Source organism: Doryrhamphus excisus, chromosome 10 (genome assembly GCF_030265055.1).
Source record: "Doryrhamphus excisus isolate RoL2022-K1 chromosome 10, RoL_Dexc_1.0, whole genome shotgun sequence".
NCBI classification, from domain to species: Eukaryota; Metazoa; Chordata; class Actinopteri; order Syngnathiformes; family Syngnathidae; genus Doryrhamphus; species Doryrhamphus excisus.
In genome coordinates this window covers 2,080,647-2,102,887 of record NC_080475.1, presented here as the reverse complement: position 1 = coordinate 2,102,887, position 22,241 = coordinate 2,080,647, and the positions used below count along the sequence as shown (strand labels likewise).

At 37.9% G+C, this 22,241-nt stretch overlaps 3 protein-coding genes across 8 annotated transcripts in view; 2 read left to right on the top strand and 1 right to left on the bottom strand.

The window, feature by feature from the left end:
- Positions 1-3,678, top strand: part of aplp1 (amyloid beta (A4) precursor-like protein 1) — a 44,187-nt gene extending 40,509 nt beyond the window's left edge. For 2 of the 4 annotated variants that reach the window (XM_058084141.1, XM_058084139.1), the window contains exon 17: positions 253-3,678. In XM_058084141.1, coding sequence (XP_057940124.1) covers positions 253-354 — 102 coding nt within the window. In that variant the 3' untranslated portion in view covers positions 355-3,678. The remainder of the gene's footprint in view (positions 1-252) is intronic. The other 2 variants (XM_058084142.1, XM_058084140.1) reach the window with 1 other exon arrangement.
- Positions 3,679-8,286: 4,608 nt separating this feature from the next.
- On the top strand, positions 8,287-18,035 carry zbtb32 (zinc finger and BTB domain containing 32). The gene is made up of 5 exons (XM_058084611.1): positions 8,287-8,334; positions 10,855-11,736; positions 13,966-14,054; positions 15,552-15,707; positions 17,356-18,035. The coding sequence occupies exons 2-5, from the start codon at positions 10,880-10,882 to the stop codon at positions 17,604-17,606; spliced, it is 1,353 nt and encodes a 450-aa protein (XP_057940594.1). The 5' UTR covers positions 8,287-8,334; positions 10,855-10,879; the 3' UTR covers positions 17,607-18,035.
- kmt2bb (lysine (K)-specific methyltransferase 2Bb) overlaps positions 17,637-22,241 on the bottom strand; it is a 24,423-nt gene continuing 19,818 nt past the window's right edge. For all 3 annotated transcript variants that reach the window (XM_058084607.1, XM_058084606.1, XM_058084608.1), the window contains exons 31-36: positions 22,025-22,144; positions 21,689-21,941; positions 21,429-21,536; positions 21,233-21,316; positions 20,519-20,648; positions 17,637-20,400 (exon numbers count right to left, since the gene is read on the bottom strand). In XM_058084607.1, coding sequence (XP_057940590.1) covers positions 20,125-20,400; positions 20,519-20,648; positions 21,233-21,316; positions 21,429-21,536; positions 21,689-21,941; positions 22,025-22,144 — 971 coding nt within the window. In that variant the 3' untranslated portion in view covers positions 17,637-20,124. The remainder of the gene's footprint in view (positions 20,401-20,518; positions 20,649-21,232; positions 21,317-21,428; positions 21,537-21,688; positions 21,942-22,024; positions 22,145-22,241) is intronic.

Sequence of the window (22,241 nt, the reverse complement as noted above, 5' to 3'; positions counted from 1 at the left end):
GATCAAAGTTAACTATGGACAAAATGTGATTAATCACGATTAAATATTTTAATCGATTGACAACTCTAAAAATTACACAAAATTTGTTTGTTCAGCACTTGATCAAAACTTGGGAATCGTTTAAGACGGATGGTCGGCAGAACTCCAGGATGTATTTTAAGATGTGTAGCGAAGCCTGTCCCCTGTTTTTGTATTATTGATTATATCTGGTCGTCCTTTTCCTAGTGTGTTGAGCTCATGTTTGTCCACCAGCAGGTCGACCCCATGCTGACCCCGGAAGAACGACAGCTCACCAAAATGCAAAACCACGGCTACGAGAACCCCACTTACAAATTCTTTGAGCAGATGAACTGAGTTCCCGCAGGGCCGTCAGCAAGTCGACCACGGCCAGCGACGGGATGGTGATGGTGATGGTAATAATGGCGCGCCAACCTCTCCACCACCCAGTGATGGATTTACAACATTGAGAAAATATCACTTATCCGAATAAGCTCGCTCGTTATTCCATAGAATATTGTAAATGACCAATGAACAACACGAGTCATCATTAGCAAAATGTGAATAGTGAATGATGAATTCCACACCTGTAGTCTTCATCGGATTAGATCCTGCTCCCATCCGACCATCAAGAGTGGCATGACATGACCAACCGACACACTAGAAAATGAATGGTAATGCTTTATAATATTTTTTTTTACCCCCCCCCCCCCCCACTCCATACACCCCATTTCACTTCAATAATAAAATAGAATAAACTACACCATCAAGCAGAACCTCTGAGAACCAGCCCTCATTAATTAGTTGCTGGGATTAAATTTAAATTAAGCGACTTTTCCTGGATTCCTTCCTACCGACTCGTCCGCCGCTACCCGAATTAACCTTAAAACGCAATCAACTCCCGTTAATTCAAAGCATGATGTAGTCAATCGGCGTAATTCTTTGCGTTGTTCCCGTCACACCGCTACCCCGTTACTGTAAATAACGTCGTCGTTTGATGTGTAATGGAATTAGCCCATCCACCCGGTAGTTCATTGTGCTGTAACGAGAAGGAGATACATTTTTCCTTACATGGCTGATTGAAAACGGACTGTTGTTTAAAAAAAAAAACGAAAAAAAAACAGAAAAAAAAAAAAAACAGCACAAGACGACACAGTAAAATTATTTCTGAATGTATTTAGGCTAGATGTTAAGATTCAATTCCCTTCATTATTTGTTTATTTATTTATTTTCCTTTTCACCCACATTAGAGTAGTTACATGTTAGTTAGGACATGCCTGATGCTCCCGTTATCATGTAGCGCCTTAGTCGGAAAGCAAAGGAAGCTGGAGGTGTAAAATACTGTAGAACGCAGTATATTTCATGTCAGTGTGTGTGTATTCAATCCTAAAAAAACACAACACTTAGATATACATACGTGGTGATAGTATACGCCATTAAGTCATCTTCGGGACTGAAACAACTATAGACGCTTTTAAGAAGTTCTTTTTCCTCTTGTTCGTCGTGTGTATCATTTTATTATAAAGCCACTTGAGTCAACTAAAGAAAAGCAGGAAGTGAAGATAATTAATAATACTTTTTGTTTTGGTAAAAAAAAAAAAAACACACTAATGATGAGGAATTGTGTGTTTTTGCGAGGCGGGCGGCGGCCATTGTATAATTTGTACAGCTATGTTAGTGAATGACAACGTGGTATGTTCACAGTTTAAGTACGTCCATCTTGCCATGATACTACTACTGAAATCATAGATGAGAATAAGCTTGCCTGTTTTTTTGCTTTTTAGGTTGTTTTTTTTTCTTCATTATCGCAAAAAATACAAACAAACAAAAAAGGGTTCCCAACTAAAACGGAGTGTTAGAGCCACACTGAAGAAACTCAGCATTAAATTATAATTATGTGACCAGAAACAAGTCGTAATTACAGGGAATGTTACATTATTGTTATATGAGTAGTAAAAGTAATAATTTCAAAATTCACGTTTGAACCCAAACACACCATTCTAAATTACCACGTCTCTTTCTAGTAACCTGATGTATATTTATTGACTAGTATAATTAAATAACATTTGTAATAACATGGCTGGCGACCAGTCCAGGGTGTACCCCGCCTCTCGCCCAAAGACAGCTGGGATAGGCTCCAGCACCCCCGCAACCCTCGTGAGGATAAGCGGTAGAAAATGAATGAATGAATGAATGTACAATTACATTAAACTTTTCATAAGAACTGGCTGTGTACCCCGCCTCTCACTCGAGTTGGGATAGGCTCCAGCATACCTGTGACCCTCGGGTTGGGTTGGGTTTTTGCATTAAAACACTATTTTATTTTCATATTATTCTGACTTTTTTGTTAAATAATAAAAACTTCAGACCAGTCCAGGGTGTACCCCGCCTCTCGCCCAAAGATAGCTGGGATAGGCTCCAGCACCCCCGCGACCCTCGTGAGGAAAAAAGCGGTAGAAAATGAATGAATGAATGAATAAAAACTTCAGACCAGTCCAGGGTGTACCCCGCCTCTCGCCCAAAGATAGCTGGGATAGGCTCCAGCACCCCCGCGACCCTCGTGAGGAAAAAGCGGTAGAAAATAAATGAATGAATAAAAACTTCAGTGTGTCCCTAAAAAAAACTGAAAAAATAAAGTATAAAAAATAAAAAATAAAATTTTTAAAAACTTCACTGTGTACCTAAAAAAATTTTTGACAAAATAAAGTATAAAAAATAAATAAATAATTAAAAAAAAAAACTTCAGTGTGTCCCTAATACTCCTTCATACCCTACCAGCATTTAGCAGATATAGAAAGGTATATAATACCGTAATCCCCCCCCCCACTTCACCTTTATATGTTAGTCCTCTGTTCAAATTTTCATCAATCCGTCCCCTATTTAAAAGAAAAAAAAACAACAAAACCCTGTGAAATAATAATGAAAAAAAATATCATTGCTGCATTATTGCCTTTTAACAATGCTGTGTTTTTGGATGTAATTATATTGTATTTTTTATTTATACTGTACTTAATCAGTTGGATCAAGGGTCATTTGCTTTTCACGTGTAATTTTAGGAGCTTGTATAGTACAACGATGACATGTTTAATAAGATAAATGTGAACTTATAGTCAGCCTCTGACTAAGTGACAGCGTCTGGCACCAAGCACAATACAACCAAATGACTCTGCTCCAGCTAGGGATGGGCATTGGACTACATTATCTTGACCTGACGATCGATTTTTTTTATTTTTATTTTTTTTTAATTCTTAACAGGATGTTAGAGTGTCTCTGTGAATGTTCTGAACTCCTGTCCTGACAGCGATCTGAGCAGAATCACGCTGCAAGAATGTAGCTCATTCGTTATGAGTTCAGACTGGATCTACAGCACCTCTGCTGGTTAGAATCGTGTAGTACAACGTCGTTTCGCCTCAATTGCTTCAAGACGCAAATAATCAATAAAAACAATCCATGTATCTATCTTGCCCATCCCTGGTTTCTGTACCACCTCTGATAGTAGTAAGTTTGTTTTTTTCCATCTGGACATTGAACTTAAAGCCATGCACCAAAAAGAAGCTGATATTCAAATTGGGAAAAAAATAAGTTGTTCTCCGTTGTGTAAATGTACTTGCAAGCAATCTGAGGCTGTAAAACCCTCCACGCTAATTGATAGTGTAATAAAAAACAGAATGACCCATCAAATGGTGTGCTTGGATTTTTTTTTGTAATCTAAGACATTGCTGCACGGTGGTCAAGTGGTTAGCGCACAGGCCTCACAGCTAGAAGACCCGAGTTCAAGTCCACACTCCATTGCACGTTCTCCCCGTGCATGCGTGGGTTTTCTCAACCTAACATGCTAGGTTAATTGGCAACTCCAAATTGTCCATAGGTATGAATGTGAGTGTGAATGGTTGTTTGTCTATATGTGCCCTGTGATTGGCTGGCCACCAGTCCAGGGTGTACCCCGCCTCTCGCCCGAAGACAGCTGGGATAGGCTCCAGCACCCATGCAACCATCGTGAGGATAAGCGGTAAAAAATGAATGAATGAAGGAAGCTGATCATTATATTAATTATCACGATGGTCAAGTGGTTAGTGCGTAGGCCTCACAGCTTGGAGACCGGTGTTCGATTCCACCCTCGGCCACCTATGTGAAGAGTTTGTATGTATGTATGTATTGTATGTATGTTCTCCCCGTGCATGCGTGGGTTTTAAATAACACCCCGTAGTAATCTTTGTTTACACTACATTGCAAATATGCAGATCACTGCTTTGATCGTAGCATGCTAGCAAGCTAACTAGTTAGCCTCCAGTTTACTTATTCAAGACTTAAGAAAGGATTGCAAAAAGAGTGGGAAGAAAGACAAAGTAAGAAGCCAAAAACGTACCACTTCCACACGGAACAGGAGGAAGTGGCAGTATGCAGTATGAAGGTAATGTAATGCAATGCAATGCAACCACAAAACAGCAATCATTCATTCATTTTGAGGGGGACAATGTTTGAACGAAAATCCACTCATGACGGAAATGTCGTATTTGGAACCAACAAGGGATTTTTTTTCATTTTTTTCTTCATTTTTATATGTTGCGCTTGTGTGGTTATCCTATTTCTATCACTGCAAGACAAATTTCTTGAAAAAGTTCATGCATTTCTCACAAGGTCCCACTCAATTTTCCGGGACAACACCATTCCTCGCCGTACCTGATGCCGCACACATCGGCAAACATCACAAACAAACTGAAACCAACTGAAGCCAAGCATTAGCATGATCACTACCAAGAGTGAGTAGGCGGCGTCACACACTTCCTCCACAAATTACAAAGAAGTGTAAGAAGCACTAACCCGGCAAAGTAGGTAGTCGCATTACTGTGAAAAAGATATGTGGTTGAACAGCGGCACGCTAGCATGGTTGCTTCCATTTGGAACAACAGTCATGTCAATCGCTTTGTGGTTCCTCGGAATTTTGACAGCGTCCACGTCCACGTCCACTGTGGTAAAATGACTCATATTTACCGCTCCGTGGCAGCAGTCTTGGCTGTGCGTTTGGTTTACTTCACCAGCTCTTTGATTCATTCAAGAAAACAACATGAAACCTACAGTAGTATGAAAGAAACCATATTTGGTTATCGTCAGGCTGCATATACACTTGTGGTTTGGTACTCTGGTCCGGTCTTAGGACAGTAAAAAATACAAGGATGTGATTGGACAGCTTTTGTGATGTTTTACATCATACCGAAGTACAAGGTGATATGACCATACAATGACATATGGTACCCATTATGTCATTGTGTCAAAAAAAACCTAAACTATATTAGGAACTATATTAGGAAAGGCATATACATTTAGAGTAGTTATTAATAAACAGAGACCTATTGAGTAGAGTAGATACTGAGGAATGAAAAACGAATGAGGAACTAATGTCCAAAGCCCATAAATTTAGAGTAGTTACTGAGGAACTAGGGCACATACATTTAGAGTAGTTACTGGGAAACTAGTGAAGACCTAATGAAGAATTGATGAGTAGAGTACTTACTGATGAAATAAAGCATATAAATTTAGAGTAGTTACTGATAAACAGAGAACTATTGAGGAGTGTAAATACTGAGGAAACATGGCACAACAATTTAGAGTAGTTACTGATGAACTAATGAAGAACTAATGACTAAGGCGCACCGTTTTTGAGTAGTTACTGAAGAACTAATGACGAACTGATCAGTAGAGTGGTTACCAAGGAACTGAGACACATACATTTAGAGTAGTTACTGAGAAACCAACTAAGAACCAACGAGGAACTAATGACTTGAGTAGTAGTAGGAGCTAAGGCACATCAATTTAGAGTAGTTACGGAGAACCTTATGAAGAACCAATTAGGAACTAATGAGTAGTTACTGAGGAATTAAGGCACATGCATTTAGAGTAGTTACTAAGAAACTAATGAATAGTTACAGTAGTTACTAAGAAACAAATGAGTAGTTACTGAGGAACTAAGGCATATACATTTAGAGTAGTTACTAAGAAAATAATGAGTGGTTACTGAGGAACTAAGACATATACATTTAGAGTGGTTACTAAGAAACTACTAATAATAAATAGCTAATGAGTAGTTACTGAGGAAATAAGGCACATGCATTTAGAGTAGTTACTATGAAACAAATGTGTAGTTACTGGGGAACTAAGGCATATACATTTAGTGTAGTTACTAAGAAAATAATGAGTGGTTACTGAGGAACTAAGGCATATACATTTAGAGTGGTTACTAAGAAACTACTAATAATAAAGAACTAATGAGTAGTTACTGAGGAATTAAGGCACATGCATTTAGAGTAGTTACTAAGAAACTAATGAGTAGTTACTGAGGAATTAAGGCACATAAATTTAGAGTAGTTACTAATAAACTAATGAGTAGTTACTGAGGAATTAAGGAACATGCATTTAGAGTAGTTACTAATAAACTAATGAGTAGTTACTAAGGAACTAAGGCATATACAGCCGTGGAGATTCTAAGAAGACTGAGCAGCACAGCAACACCTTTTTACTTCAACATGTAACATATGGAAAAGACGAGGCAGCAACTTCTATTTTAAGACTTTGAGTGACACTTAACCTGACATATAGACCGCCCCCCCCACTCCCCCACCCCCCATAAGCTCATGTCTGCATGTTTCCTGTCACAGATGAGTATCTTTCAAGTGGTTTGGTGTCACAGTACATGGACCGTTCATGTTGTGACCAACAAGTGATGGTTGACAGGATAAGGTTAACACTTCCTTCTCAATATGGACCAGTCGGGTTGAAGAAGCCCTGAAATTGGCATATTTGCCATAATTACTGTATTATTTCCTCAAATAGTGGCCCAGGGCTGTAATGTACTCTGTCTATTTGAAGTTAGGAACTAAGGCCCATTCATTTAGAGTAGTTACTGAGGAACTAATGAGTAGTTTAGTTATTGAGGAACTAAGGCGCATACATTTAGAGTAGTTACTGGGAAACTAATGAAGAGCTAATGAGGAACTAACGACCAAGGCCCATACATTTAGAGTAGTTACTGAGGAACCAAAGAGTAGATTAGTTACTGGGGGACTAAGGGACATACACTTAGAGTAGTTACTGGGAAACTAATGAAGACCTAATGAAGAACTGATCAGTAGAGTACTTACTGATGAAATAAGGCATATAAATCTAGAGTAGTTACTGATAAACAGGGAACTATTGAGTAGTGTAAATACTGAGGAAACAAGGCACAACAATTTAGAGTAGTTACTGATAAACAGAGAACTATTGAGTAGTGTAAATACTGAGGAAACGAGGCACAACAATTTAGAGTAGTTACTGATGAACTAATGACTAGGGCGCACCATTTGTGAGTAGTTACTGGGGAACTAATGACGAACTGAGGAACTGATCAGTAGAGTGGTTACCAAGGAACTGAGAAACCAACTAAGAACCAATGAGGAATTAATGAGTTGAGTAGTTACTGAGGAACTAAGGCACATCAATTTAGAGTAGTTACTGAGAAATTAATGAAGAACCAATGAGGAAGTGTAGAGTAGAGTAGTTACTGAGGAACTCTAAGGCACATTAATTTAGAGTCGTTACTGAGAAACTACTGAATAACCATTGAACTGATGTAGTTACCGAGGAACTAAGGCACATGCATTTGGAGTAGTTACTAAGAAACTAATGAGTAGTTACTGAGGAATTAAGGCACATACATTTAGAGTAGTTACTAATAAACTAATGAGTAGCTACTGAGGAACTAAGACATGCATATTTAGAGTGGTTACTGAGAAACTACTACTAATAAAGAACTAATGAATAGTTACTGAGGAACTAAGGCACATAAATAAGAGTAGTTACTAGGAACTAATGAGTGGTGATGAGGGTTAGGTAGGTCATTTTGTGTACCTTATTGTAAAGTGTTAGCAAACAGTATTTAGCTTCTCTCTTTTCACTCTGAGAGTCTTTAAAAGCAGATTTTAGAAGCTTTTGGTAAATATAATCATCATTTTGGTGATTTAACATGATTGTGCTTAAGATGAAAAATATTCCAATAACAACTCTCAGTATGACGCAGTGCAGTTAATACACCCCAAACTACAACCACTCCAATAAACAGAACAGAGCATGATTAAGTCACGTTACGAGAGCGCAGGGTATATCTAATGTAGACCTACAGCTAAGCTAGCTAACTGTTAATGCAAAAACAAGGTACCGTCCCTCAATGAACCAATGAGAGAGGGAGAGCAATGAAGAGGAGGGACGACGACAAGTGAGAGGAAATCATCTCACCTTTGCAGTCCCAGACGTGATGAGAGCTTGGCCATCGCTCAACACAGCGAGAGACTCTCTATACATCCGGTAAGTATCAACCTCCATACGCACACACACACATGGTGAACATCCTGCTCTCATATGCTATGTTGGTGTCCAGTTAGGGATACATGAGGTACACATCAACAATTGAATGAGATTTATGACTACATATTAGAATAAACAACAACCACAGTGATGAACATTGTACTAAATTAATCTCTGACAGTGTCCATCATTAGTATCTTTGTACAGTGTTTAATATGGGATGGCTGGTACAACACATGCTAAATATGTGTCAACTAGAGAGCAACGGCGGCAAAAATCACTCAAGACTGTACAGTTGTGGTTGCAAGTTATTTCCTGCGGCAGAACGATACAATTTACATTGCTGGGAGGGGGGCGGGGGGGTTTAATTTAGAGCTCCATTTTTTTTTTTTATTGATGTGATACCAAAGTTGACAAATTGATATGCATTATAATGTTGGAATAATTTATGGTTGTATAGTATTGCTTTTTTTTAAATTAGAAATTATTCCTGAATAAATAGTAAAATATTTACACCAATATTGATTGTTATTTTAATTGTTAATTTTGATTTTTAATTGTTTTTTTATACATAATATAATATGTTTTCTAAATGTGGCTGTGGTAGGCTATAATGAAACCTAACTAGTCTCACCTTAGAATAATAACGTACACAAAAATACACTAATGAGAACAAATATTATGACTTGTGTGTTGCACTGAGTTAACAAAATTGTCCCTGGGGGCCAGAATATATATTTAACACACATACACACTATTTTATGCTTATAATTTTCCTTGAATTATTTGTCTCATTTTATCTGAAAAGTGTTATACTATCAGATGTATGTTCTCATGTCCCTTTTTTCAGGAGCACATCAAACTATGTCATTTAATTTTAAAGTTTTGTTGTTGTTTTTTTTTACTAAATATGACATCCGACATGCAAGTCATGTTGCTAGTTTGTATGTTAAAAGTTGAAATACTTAGAAAGCAACTGGTGGGCCGGATTCAAACACTTGGTGGGCCGCATGTGGCCCCCGGGCCGTAGTTTGCCCACTCCTGGATTAGGGTTATGTAGGTTTGTTCATCATTAACTACTGTCATTTTGTGTATTTTCTTCAATAAAAAAACAAAAAAAACAACTCTCAGATATAGTTTAGTGGTATTTCAAACATGCTTAACAAAATTACATTAAAGTACATCAACGTTGACATTTGCACATTTTATTATGCCCGAAAAAGTAGAAAGTGGCAAAGCTTATTTCACGTATTTCTGAAATGCTAGGATGAAATTTGATGCTAACTTAGAGTAGATATAAAAATTAATTTTAACAGACCTGGAGCGATAAACCGTAAAAAAGAGAAAGATTTCAAAAACGAGTGCAAGAAATTCCAGTAAGGAGGCAACTAAATGTCATAGTGTTTCATAATTACTGTCCATTAGAGATCGAGTAAGGAACTCAAACAATGCACAACCATGAGCCAAATGAAGAAACAATACAAGCAGTTGATGTTTGCTATTACAAGGATGAAGAGTCTTGAACCAGTCATGATGTGCTATACATATCACTATATTGACACTTACTATGGTACACATTATGTCATTGGATGGTCATATCACCTCCTACTTTTGTACATGACAAAAAATATTTAAAAAAAATATATAAAAATGTAAAAATATATATATATAAAAATTTTAAAATATATATAAATAAAATAAATATAAATATTATATATAAATATAAATGAAATTAATTTTTTAAAATAATAAAATAAATGAAAAAAAAATTAAATTAGGAAAGCAGGAAGTGAACAAATGTAACAGTGCCTGATTGTAAAAGTACCAGATGGAGGGGTAGGATTTAATAAGCTTTGCTTCTTCCTACTTCTTTTGGACATGTGGAACTGTCAACTGATTATGGGATGCATTCAATTGTAATCTGATGCATGTTCAAATGAAATTAAACCATTACCATTACCAGAGGGCTGCTTAAAGTAAGCGTGACCGATCAGAATCGGCTCATTAGGCTCACCCATGCAACAACTTATTGTTGTATACTTTGTGTATATGCATGCAGTATAAGTATACAGTATAAATGACAATATAAAGTACTGCAAAGTCAAGTTTACGTATCGTTTTAAGATGTTCCAATTTTACAGCATTTGTGGTGAGTCTCAGTTTGATACACTGAAGGTTTTGCACCATCTAAGTGAGCAATGTAATACGAAAGCTTTCACAAGACATAGTACTTGTCAACACATCAAGTGTGATATGAGATATGACTGACAGTGAGACAAGCGCATGTATCAACCCCCCGATAGATGAGATGATAAATGTGTCAAACCCGACACCTACAGTAAGACTTAAGATTTGATAAAGCTTTGAATTATTGAGCAAGGAACTGATGCAGAAACATAAATAAATAGAAGATATTTTGTGTTCATAGTTGCTTATAATGTGTTAAAATAATGCTAATAAAAGGTATTGTTTTTGATGAAACTCAACACCAAATATTTTTCTGCCGCTTTGTGTTCTCAGATTCTAAGAACGACTCACTTCGGAAATGATCCGACTCAACAACACGCAATATTTCCACTTCCTGCACAGGGCGGATGCCTTACGTCGTTCGGGTTCGTTATGTGACGCCGTCATCTCCGTCAACAATCAAACTTTTAGGGCTCATCGTTTGGTGCTGGCTTGTGCTAGCACTAAATTAGCACAGACTTTAGACCGAGAAGAAGCGGACCGCCAGGTTCACTGTACGCTTGAGGATCTCTCACCCAGGACCTTCCAACAGGTCTTAGACTTTGCCTACATGCAGACTTTGGAGGTGTCAGTGGACGACCTGCAGAGGCTACTCAAAGCCGCTCAGATGTTGGAGATGCAGGCATTGGAGGAAGAATGTCAACATCATTTGGACATCAAGCTTCTCAAGATGAATGAGGAGCGCCAAAGATTGGGACAAAAAACAAACGGCCATGAGGAAGTCGATGAAAAGAAAAAGAGAAGTGAAGAAGACAAACTCCAAGTGAGCACAGAGGACCTCAAGTCAGAATCCACTTTCAGCAGAGACAGCGTCATCACCAGCTCGGTGTCCACCATGATGTCCTCTTCTCCTTGGACGTTCCCAAGACACATGTGGAGCTCTGTGAGCACACTGAGGTGCATCGCGGAGAACTATTCCAACTTTATAGCAGCTCAGCCCACAGCGGCACACAAAGTCACCCTATCCAGCCCCCATGTATTACATTCCCAGGGGCCCCGATACCCAAAAACCGCAACCGCTCACTGCTCTGTAGGAACAAACCTGCATGCAAGTTATGCACGAAATCACTACGCTGCTTTTACACGGACGGGGAGCAGCATCAAGCAAGCAAGAAAAAAGGCCAAACGGACGGTTGACAAGACCACTGAGTTGAGGTGCGTCACTTTTTAAAAAAAAAAACTTTTTAAAATTAATATCACATTTGTTTAACAATGTGCTAAATACTATGAAACATAAAATTAACCATTTAACCTAGCATGTTTTTAGGAATGTGGGAGGAAACCGGAGTACCCGGAGAAAAAGAGGGCCGAGGGTGGAATTGAACTTGGGTGTCCTAGCTGTATGGCCTGCGCGCTGTTAGCTAATGTATTCAAGATATTTCATGACATTGTTTCACATTAAAAACACATGTTTATACAATAGATTAAGGCATTTTTGCCTAAAAATAATATTTATATTTTGAAAATATTAAAGTTGCACTTGGCATCTGCCAAGAAATATATCTTAAGACATTAGGTGATTGAATATCTTGTGATATTGAGGGTGATGTGCTATACATATCACTATATTGACACTTACTATGGTACCCATTATGTCATTGGATGGTCATATCACCTTGTACTTCGGTACGAGGTACATTATTTATTTAAAAAAAAAAAGGAAAGCAGGAAGTGAACAAATGTAACAGTTGTAAAAGTACCAGATGGAGGGGTAGGATTTAATAAGCTTTGCTTCTTCCTACTCCTTTTGGACATGTGGAACTGTGAACTGATTATGGGATGCATTCAATTGTAATCTGATGCATGTTCAAATGAAATAAAACCATTACCATTACCATTACCATGTGTCAGGGGTGGGCAAACTACAGTATTTAAACTTTCAACATACAAACTGGGAACATGACTTGGAAGTCGGATGTCTTTAGTAAAAAAAAAAAAAGCAACAAAACTGTCAAATTAAATGACAGTTTGATGAGAACATACAGCTAATAGTATAACACTTTTAAAGGTAAAATTAGACAAATAATTCAAGGAAAATTATAAGCATAAAATAGTGTATGTGTGTTAAATATATGCTCTGCCCCCCCCCCCAGACAATTTTGTTAACTCAATGCGGCCCACCAGTCTAAATATTTGCCCACCCCTACTACGTATATGTTAATAGCGCCGGTTGGCTGTTATTAATCATCTGCCTATTTTCCTTGCAGAGTACCTCTTATTTCCCCTAATTTACCTCATTGTTCCCTTTAAGGAGTCACAGTAGTACCTGACTCATCAACATGTGCCGGTCCCTCTGTTCACCTAACGGCGTCTAAAAGAAGGAGGGAAAAAATTAGATCACAAACAATGAGTTTACTATCCGGTAGTAAAATAATTACTCTTCTACTTGATGTGATAATAATGTCTTGTTTTGAATCAACGTACGCTGTGTATTGTTTTGCACAGTACAACTTTAAGTATATTTATGTGTAGGGGAGTCCCCTAAATTTTTCCCCTCCTTTGTGCAATTCGAGATTTTCCACCCGCTGTGACATTGTTTCACGGTTAAAAGCGGCCATTTCTACACTCTATGAAACTATTGTTGAACTTTATGGGGGAAAAATATCTCTGTACTGTATGGGATTTTAGCATCCTCAACATCCCAGGTCGGTGTACTGTAACATGTCACTTTAACAACACTGCACAATCCAATGAGATCTATTACAATAAACATATAAATATTAAATAAAAACACAGATTTTATGAAGATAATAATGCATATCGTAATGAACAGACTGAGCATTATTATCTTAATAAATCCTGATTGTTTTCATTTTGTTGTTTCATTGTTGGATCTTAATAGATTTACTGATATTCTGATATTGTAAAAATGCAAATATTGGACTTAACAAGAAAAAAATAATGTAATAATTATTATTTTCTTATGATATTAATTGAAGGAAATATTTATTCTAAAAACCCTACACTTCTTAACCCTCAATTATTTTTTGTGTAATACAAATGTAATAAAAAAAAATATTTATTAATAAAGTGTGAATCGTACCTTTAAAAAAAGGTATCTGTTGATATCTGTATTGGAATTTGAGAGCTGGACAATATCAGTTTTCTGCAAAAAAAAAAAAAAAAGGCAATATCGGAAATCCCTCATAAAAATATAAAATAAAATATAAAAATGTATACATTGTAAAAAAAATTCATACAAATTGAATTGAACATTTTTCTCATTTTTTCCCCATTCACTGCCTCATAATGCTCCAAAAATAATACACCAACTTACTACCCAATATACCAAATATTGTATACTGCTTGATTAAGAAATAAAGACTGCCTTGGTTATTTTTCATGCAGTTAGGATATTTTTCATGACCTGAACCTACTCCACAGCTGCCATAATGTTCACCGAGCTGACACTGTTCCAGACTGCAGGCACTGCCGTGATCCACTGCAGCCGGAGTCAGCCTTCTCATCACCAGGTAAGATTGTGATATCAGGCAAATGACAGCTCATCGTTTTTAGTACGTAAACTTTAAAAAAGACAGCACTTATGGTGACCTCTAACCTCAGCGTCTATATGCTATACGCCATGGAAAGTGTTGAATAGAGTTGTGGTTTACAGAGCATGGTGGAGCTATGTGGTTAGTAGTTAGACAGCCATACACGCAGTACAGTACGTCCTGAATGCAAGTGTTTGTGCACAACAAAGAACAGCACATGATCGTGCAAACTATAACTAATACATATGTGTATACAAATGGGTAGACAAATTATTTTTTTCAGATTAAAATGAACAAAGCATTATTAGAGCCCTGTAGACATGACAAAACACGACTATAGTCACATTTATACTTTTATTTACAACATATTGCGCAACTGCAGGGTCTTGAGACACATGCTAACTCGCAAACTAGAGAGCTAGCGACCTAAACGGTAGCCTTCAAGTTATTTCCTTAAAACTTGAATAGCCAAAAACTTACCACTTCCACACGGATAGGGAGGATAACTATTAACAGTTATTTAACCTTTAACATGAACATTAATCAAACGTAATAATTTTTTCTGGGTACATGATACCATACAGCATCCATATCAAACTTGCGCGGGCCGCACTAACATTAAATTTTCATATCAAGGCGGGGGCCTCAAACTAGTGTCCTGCGGGCCACATTTTTGCATGTTTGTCACACTTAAACAATTCAGATCGTCAAACCAATTTCAATATTAGCCAATGACAACACAACTGAAGACAAAATCTACAACAAAAAAAAATGTGACTGAAAAGGTGACTGCCCACTGTTGCACCAAACCCACCAGAAAGAAAGTAATTGAGGTCTATCCGTTCAAAAAAAGGTTAAAAAATAAATTTCTGAGGCTTTGGGACTATAGCAAAACACAATGAGAGCCATTATCCATGAATGGCGAAAACATGGAAAAGTGGTGAACCTTCCCAGGATTAGCCGGCCGACCCCGAGAGCGGAGCGACGACTTGTCCAAGAGGTCACAAAAGACCCCGTAACATCCAAAGAACTGCAGGCCTCACTTGCCTCAGTTAAGATCAGTGTTCATGACTCCACCATAAGAAAGACACTAGGCAGAGACAGCCTGCATGGCAGAGTTCCAAGACAAAAACACTGAAATTTTGCCGGAAAACATCTTGATGATCCCCAAGACCTTTGGGAAAATGCTGTGGTCTGATGAGACAAAAGTTGGAATTTTTGGAATGTGTGTGTCCCATTACATCAGGCCTAAATCTAACAGTAAAATATGGTGGTGGTAGTGTGATGGCTTGGGGCTGTTTTGCAGTTTCAGGACCTGGAAGGCTTGCTGTGAGAAATTGACCCATGAATTCGGTTGTCTACCAAAAAATGCTAAAGAATGCCCGGCCATCTGTTCATGATCCCATGGTCATATTGTTCCGATGATGTATTTTACCCTGAATATTCAGATGCGTGACTTTTTTTTTGTCTGAACAGAGGAAGCCTGTGCAAAACGTCGACACTTTGAGAAAGATCGGCATTCCCAATCCAACGGACAAGACCTCAGAGGAGCAAGACCTTACCAGTGCCAACACTGTCCCAAAAAGTTTAGTCTCAAACATCAACTGGACACACATCATCGAGTTCACACAGGTATGGTCATACTTCATAATGGAATACCGCTAAATAGCCATGATATGTATAATGCTAACAGTCGGCATGCTAACCGTTAATAAAGTTAGGTAATGCTACATACAAACGGCAGAAAACAGCTCAAAAAACATTTTGTGAGATCATATTTCACATGTGAACCGTTAAAATGTTAATATGCTAACTGTTATTATGCTACAAGCCAGTGAGATAGGTAGAATATGCAGAAAGTGCATAATATAGTGTTAAGAATTTGTCAAGTTTACCATTATTTTTCATTGAATTATTATCTGTAAATTACTTAAATGTATGCTTTGATGTGCATATGGTGGCATACTAAATATAAATTCAGATTTAATCGATTTCTCTTGGGCCCTTTGCACAAGGCAGGTCAAAGTAATTCCACATTATTGAAATGCCTCCAATTATAATTAGACAAAGAAATCAACCATAAATATTCACAAATAAATGCAACTAAAATTAATGAGGATTTTTTTTATTAACTTTAGTTGCATTTATTTGAGAATATTTATGGTTGATTGTTAATACATTTTTTAATAAATAAAATTTATAAATGTATAAAATTAATAAATAAAATTTATAATTATGTATAATAAATAAAATAATAATTTAATAAATAAATCAATAAATAAAATAAATTAATACAAATCCCTTATTAAAATATCAACCATAAATATTCTAAAATAAATGCAACTAAAATTAATAAGGAATTTTTATTAATTTTAGTTGCATTTATTTGAGAATATTTATGATTTTACTAAAATTAATAAAAAATTCCTTATTAAAAAAATCAACCATAAATATTCTCAAATAAATGCAACTAAAATAATAAGGATTTTTTATTAATTTTAGTTGCATTTATTTGAGAATATTTATGGTTGATTTTTTTATGAGAATTTTTAATTAATTTTTGTTGCATTTATTTGAGAGTATTTATGGTTGATTTTTTTGTCAAATTATAATTGGAGGCATTTCAATAATGTGGAATTACTTTGACCTGCCTTGTGCAAAGGGCCCAAGAGAAATCATTTAAATCTCCGCATGTAAAAAGTAAATCATACATAATTTTAAATTGTCTAGAAAATTTTAACATCGAAACCAGGTCTTCAAAAAGCTTTTTTCCCCAATTTTTGCTGTCGATTCTTTCAATTTTCTTCTTCGAACATTGCGACTCTATTCCCATATTATAACTGTCCCCCCAATCCATCCATTTTCTGTAGTGTTTATCCTCAGTAGGGTCACAAGGGTATGCTGGAACCTATCCCAGCTGACTTAAGGCAATACACACCCTGAACTGTGGGTCGCCAGACAATTGCAGTCACACTCATAAGTCATTCCCGTCGACAATTTCGACTCGCCAATTAACCTAACATGCATGTTTTTGGAATGTGGGTACCCGGAAAACCCATGTATTCCCGCAACATAACTTTTTTGGCAACCTAATTTTCCAAAAATTATTTTTTTGGCAACATTATTGCTGATTATACTATTTTTTGTTTACTTTTCTTGTTAAACCATACTTTTAGAATGTGCTGCAGGTCAATAAAAACCTCCCCAGGCCGCACTTTGCACACCTCTGGTAGATACCCTTATTCAAAATATTTAACCTGCATCCTTCCTTTGCCCCAAGGTGAGAAGCCCTTCGAGTGTCGCCTTTGTGGCCAGCGTTCTCGTGACTTCTCAGCCATGATCAAGCATCTGCGGACTCACGGTGGTGCATCTCCTTACCAGTGCAACTTGTGCTTGGAGTTCTGCAGCAGCCGGGTCGCCATGCAGACGCACGTCAAGAGCCACCCGTTGCATGACTTCCCCTCGGACTGGAGCATCAGCAGCACCTACCTGTACACATCACATACAAGTCAACATTCACATAAGGAATAATCCAGATGAATTTTAGAAAGGTTCTTACCTTTACATGTAATATTATTAAACAGCAGTTGTGGAAGTCTATGACATACATATATAAAAAAATAAAAAACAATGGCCATTTTGTTAATAAAGGTTTTATAACAGTTTGAGAACGCATCAGATACTTCCTTTAAAATTATTTTCTACAGGAAAAAAGTCAACCAGCCTCATTCAACTTTGGAGGTTCAACTGTACAGTATATATGCTACTGCATTTAACATGACTTGAAATCACACATTATTCCAAAAAACCAAAACAAAAAAAAATACGTACATTATGTACATACAACATGTGATGAAACATCTTTATTTAAACAAATAACATTATAAATAAAAAAAGTGCATAGAAAAATTAAACCGGCTTAGAAATACGTATACAAATATTTACAAACTCAGGGTTTATTTGTACATGGTAACAAAGACAAGATAACATATTTTCTCATTTTTGTCTTTTACACTTACCTTAAAATAACCCTACTATATATATTTATATATTTGTGTGTATAATATAACATAGCTTTATGAACAGATTCTGGGTGAGATGAACATGTTTTTTCTTTTTTTTTTTTTTTTTAACAGGTTTAACTAGAGCTTTGCATCCTTCATTGCAAACACACACACACACACATACAGACCTAAAACAACACAAACAGACGCACCCACAAACACACACCAGCTCTGTAGACATTAAAACCGAGTTATCCTCTGTTTTTGCATCAGTATTCCCAAACATCTGTCTAAACAGCTGAGGTAGAATCCTTGCAATGAGTTGGGAGTGACTCTTGTTTTGTTTTTTTTTTGTCAGCCAGGTGATTGACACTCAATAATCTGGGCTCCATCCCAGTGATTGGACATGCAAAATGAAAGGACTCAAAAGCTAAACACACACAAACATGACCCCATTGGAAATACGCTTGGAAAAATAAGGTACAGGGGTTGGGGGAGGGAAAAGTTTAAAGAGGCAAACAGTGCTCGCTTTTGACTTCTGTGGCTTATTCTAAGACCGTCAGTTATTTACCGTGACAACAAAAAAAATAAAATTAAATAAAAAAATATTCTTTAAAAATACCTGGTTCGAAAAACAATTTCGGTCAAAACAAACAAAAACAAAAAAAAGGCCATAAATGTATGACGCGATTGCCTCAAAAGGAAAATTCAAGTAAATTAGTGAAACAAAGGACATCACTTGTAAACAAAACAAGAAAAGGGCACTACCAATGGAGCTGTACATCCACCACCGTTTACACAAACAGCAAGCTCTCACCAATAAAAGTAACTCCAATACGCGAATAAATATCACAACTCAATTCCCAACAGTGTGAATTCAATTAACGTTATTAATGACAGTACTGAACATCGACTAAGAACAACATTTCAATATAATTAAGGTGCCGAGCGCATCGTCTCTAGCCCCGTTTTGACTTACGCTGGCTTGTTGTGATCCGAGTGCTGCGTTAGGAAAAAGGGGATGGGGGGGGGGGGGGGGGGGGGGGGGGTGCACCAAGTTCACAACAAGCCCGCTGCAAAAGCTGAATGCACACACTCAGTGGCAATTTAAACCAGCACTCTCCCTGATTTACAAATCAGCAGTTGCAGGAAATTTGCCAAATGAGAATTTACACAGGGGTCGCAGAGACTTATTGGAATTTAGTTGCAACCATGAGCGGGATAAAACGTTATCGTTAAAAAATTGAGATTCATCACACTTGACTTTTGGTATGGGTAGTGCTTGCTACATATTGTATACAGCAAAAAAAATAAAATATTTTGGGCTGTTTGGTTTCAAATTTGAACTCAAAACAGATGGTGATGACTAAAAAAATGTGTCCGAAAAATGTCTTCTGTAGGGCTCTTTTAGGACATCGCAATCAAATAGCCTTCAATGCTTAGCACCATGGTTGTCTTCTTATTCTGGAAAAAATTATAAACAATTAAAAAAAAATTATCTGTGATAAGAGAAGCATAATTGTATGATTTGGGCTGAATATATGGCTCAAGAACTGACCTCACAACAACACAGATGGGGTAATAACATTCCCTTCTCTCGAGGATGGAGCTAACGTGATTACACAGGTTCTAAAAGAGAGACGACCCCCCCTCCCTCCGGAAATGACTAAAACATTAGAAAACGGTCAAAGCTGAATCGAAGGTTTTTCAGCGTTGATTTTAACAGATAAGGCTTGTGTGTTGAAGAAATGCGGTTGGGGGTCAGGAGCCCCCTTCCCAAACATCGTACTGCTTCGGAAATTTCTTGTGTTCTCTCATGTGGTGACACTGCTGGAGCAGCTTTGTATGACAAGGCGGCCTTAAGAGGAAACTTTTAAACACTCCTCTTCCGGGTTCCATGCACATAGAGCGCTGTCAACTAGTCTCCATAGTGGCTAATTCCTATGCTGAGTGCCTTCCATATTTTAGTGCTCCATCCAGTGTAACCTTAAATTTAAGGCTCTCTTGTTAACAACACCACCACTCCGCTTTAAACGGGTGACCTCTCAGTTGAGGAAGCGTCGACATCGGCGAGCCCCGCAGTTACAGTTGAGCTTGTTGCTGGCGTCCTCAATAGGGAACTTGTAATCGTACGTCAGTTCCTCTCCCCTGTAGATCTTCCTCAAAGCAAAGATGACGATATGCTTGCGGCCCTCCACGTTGATGACTCGCGAGTAGCAGTTGGGCTCACACGAGTGGTTGATGAATCGGGCCGCGTTGCCGTGCATGGTCGCATCCACCACATCAAAATCATCAATGCGGAACATGTAACAGCCGATACCCTGTCGAAACAGAGCGGAACATATGGATTTGGTCTGCTAATTGTTCTTTTCGCATTGTTTGATATATGGAGATGAAACTGATTAAGATAAATGTAACGGGGGTGGGGGGGAGACCGACCTTGCCGTCGTAGTACTTCTCTCGTTTGTCAGTGAGCACTGCGCGAATGACAGTGCCAGCATACTCAATCACCATCTCGCCTGCTTCGATGTTCCTCTTGCAGAAGAGTCCGCGCCCATGGATAGCGGATCTACACAAGGTGAGTTAGGGATCAGACTATGCAAAACAAACTTTTTCATTATGTTACAACAGGAATGTTAGCGCCGTAGCTCATTAACATTTGTGTGTGTTTGTGTGTCCCGCTTCTAAAAAAAACATCTAAAAACAAAAAAACATTTTATATACAGTACATGCTCTAACAGGAACAATTACATTGTTTTGCTAGTTTTAAGCAGTAAAGGAACTCCTTTCTTGGGTACATTTCACACAGCACATAGAAACTAACCCTACTTCCGTCAACAACAACAGAGGGTGAAAAGTCGGCTTGTTGGTGTAAATATGGAGCTTGCTAAGCCATGTCGACAGAAATCAAATTATCAGCGCATCACTACGGACAAAAAAATATATTCCCACGTACTGAAAAACACGCCTCCAGCCAGCTGACCAGACAGACTACTATCCATCAAGTCAGTTTTAAAAAGGTCATAAACCGGGTTTTCTACGAAAATATTACATTTATTAATATTGAATCCTACTTTGTGAAATTTATAGCAGTCTGGTCTGGAACCAATTAACCACGGTAAACGAGGGACTCAGAAGAAATTCAGAGCTGACCTGTACACGCCGACCGCTTCCTTTGACGTCCTTTCCAAGTGTCTAAATCGCATAGCCATGGGCAACTCCAAACTGGTGGCCCGTCTACAACACAAGCAACAAAAAAAAAAGTCAAAAAGTCAAGCCTTTTTTTCAGAGACAGCATCTAACTTGTACATTTCAAGTTATGAGAATTGTCCGGCAAGGTGACACTGACCTTGTGGACTTCAAAAGAACATCATCTTCTTCATCGTCATAAGGCCCAATGTCAGGAAGCTGCCGATGCTGAGACGCCAGGAAGTTGAACATGTCAAATGTAGACTTCCTGTTGAGAGAACATGTTTTTTTTAGGTCTGAGTTAGTATTTAGAACACATATTCATATCTCAGAACCAATGCAGCACACTGTAGTGGTAATTTGGACCAGTTTATATCATGCTGACTGCAGTAGCTCAGAAGAAACTTTTTGCGCACCAACCTTAGGTACTGCTCGGAGCGGGCGCAGCCGGTGGAATTGACAGGCAAGTCATCTTCCTGGCTGAACTGTTTGAAGAAACGGAACGAGTGATGTTGACAGCGGTGTGCTCCTTGAAGTTGCTCCAGCAAGAAGACCACGGCATCATGGACCAAACCAAGCATTCGGGCACCGGTCATCCTCTGAAAAGCCAGAGGTCTCAGCTTTGCGATTGCTCGTGCTTCCTGTACCCCATCTATCACCGCTTTCCAAGCCACTGTAGGTAGGGATGATAATGAAGGGCGTTAAATGATTCATGGGTGAACAGCTTAAAAAAAAAAAAACACGCTTGAGAATCACCCTCAATACTGTCTGCCTCCACACTGAAGCCATCATCGCTGCTTATCTGGAATCGCAAGTGTGGCTGATCTTTGTTTGGCAAACATTCTTCGTCATCAGCCGACATTGGTGATTCATCATCTGAGGTGGACAAAGCACCTATTATTAGACCTGACCTAATGTAAACACTTTACAACACACTCTCAGCTTAGATAAACGTGTTAGAAAGTACTCATGC

Coding starts and splice junctions, on each gene's coding strand:
- zbtb32 (XM_058084611.1), top strand. CDS start 10,880: ATGATCCGACTCAACAACACGCAATATTTCCACTTCCTGCACAGGGCG. Junction 14,055..15,551: donor GTCAGCCTTCTCATCACCAG/GTAAGATTGTGA, acceptor TTGTCTGAACAG/AGGAAGCCTGTGCAAAACGT. Junction 15,708..17,355: donor ACATCATCGAGTTCACACAG/GTATGGTCATAC, acceptor CTTTGCCCCAAG/GTGAGAAGCCCTTCGAGTGT.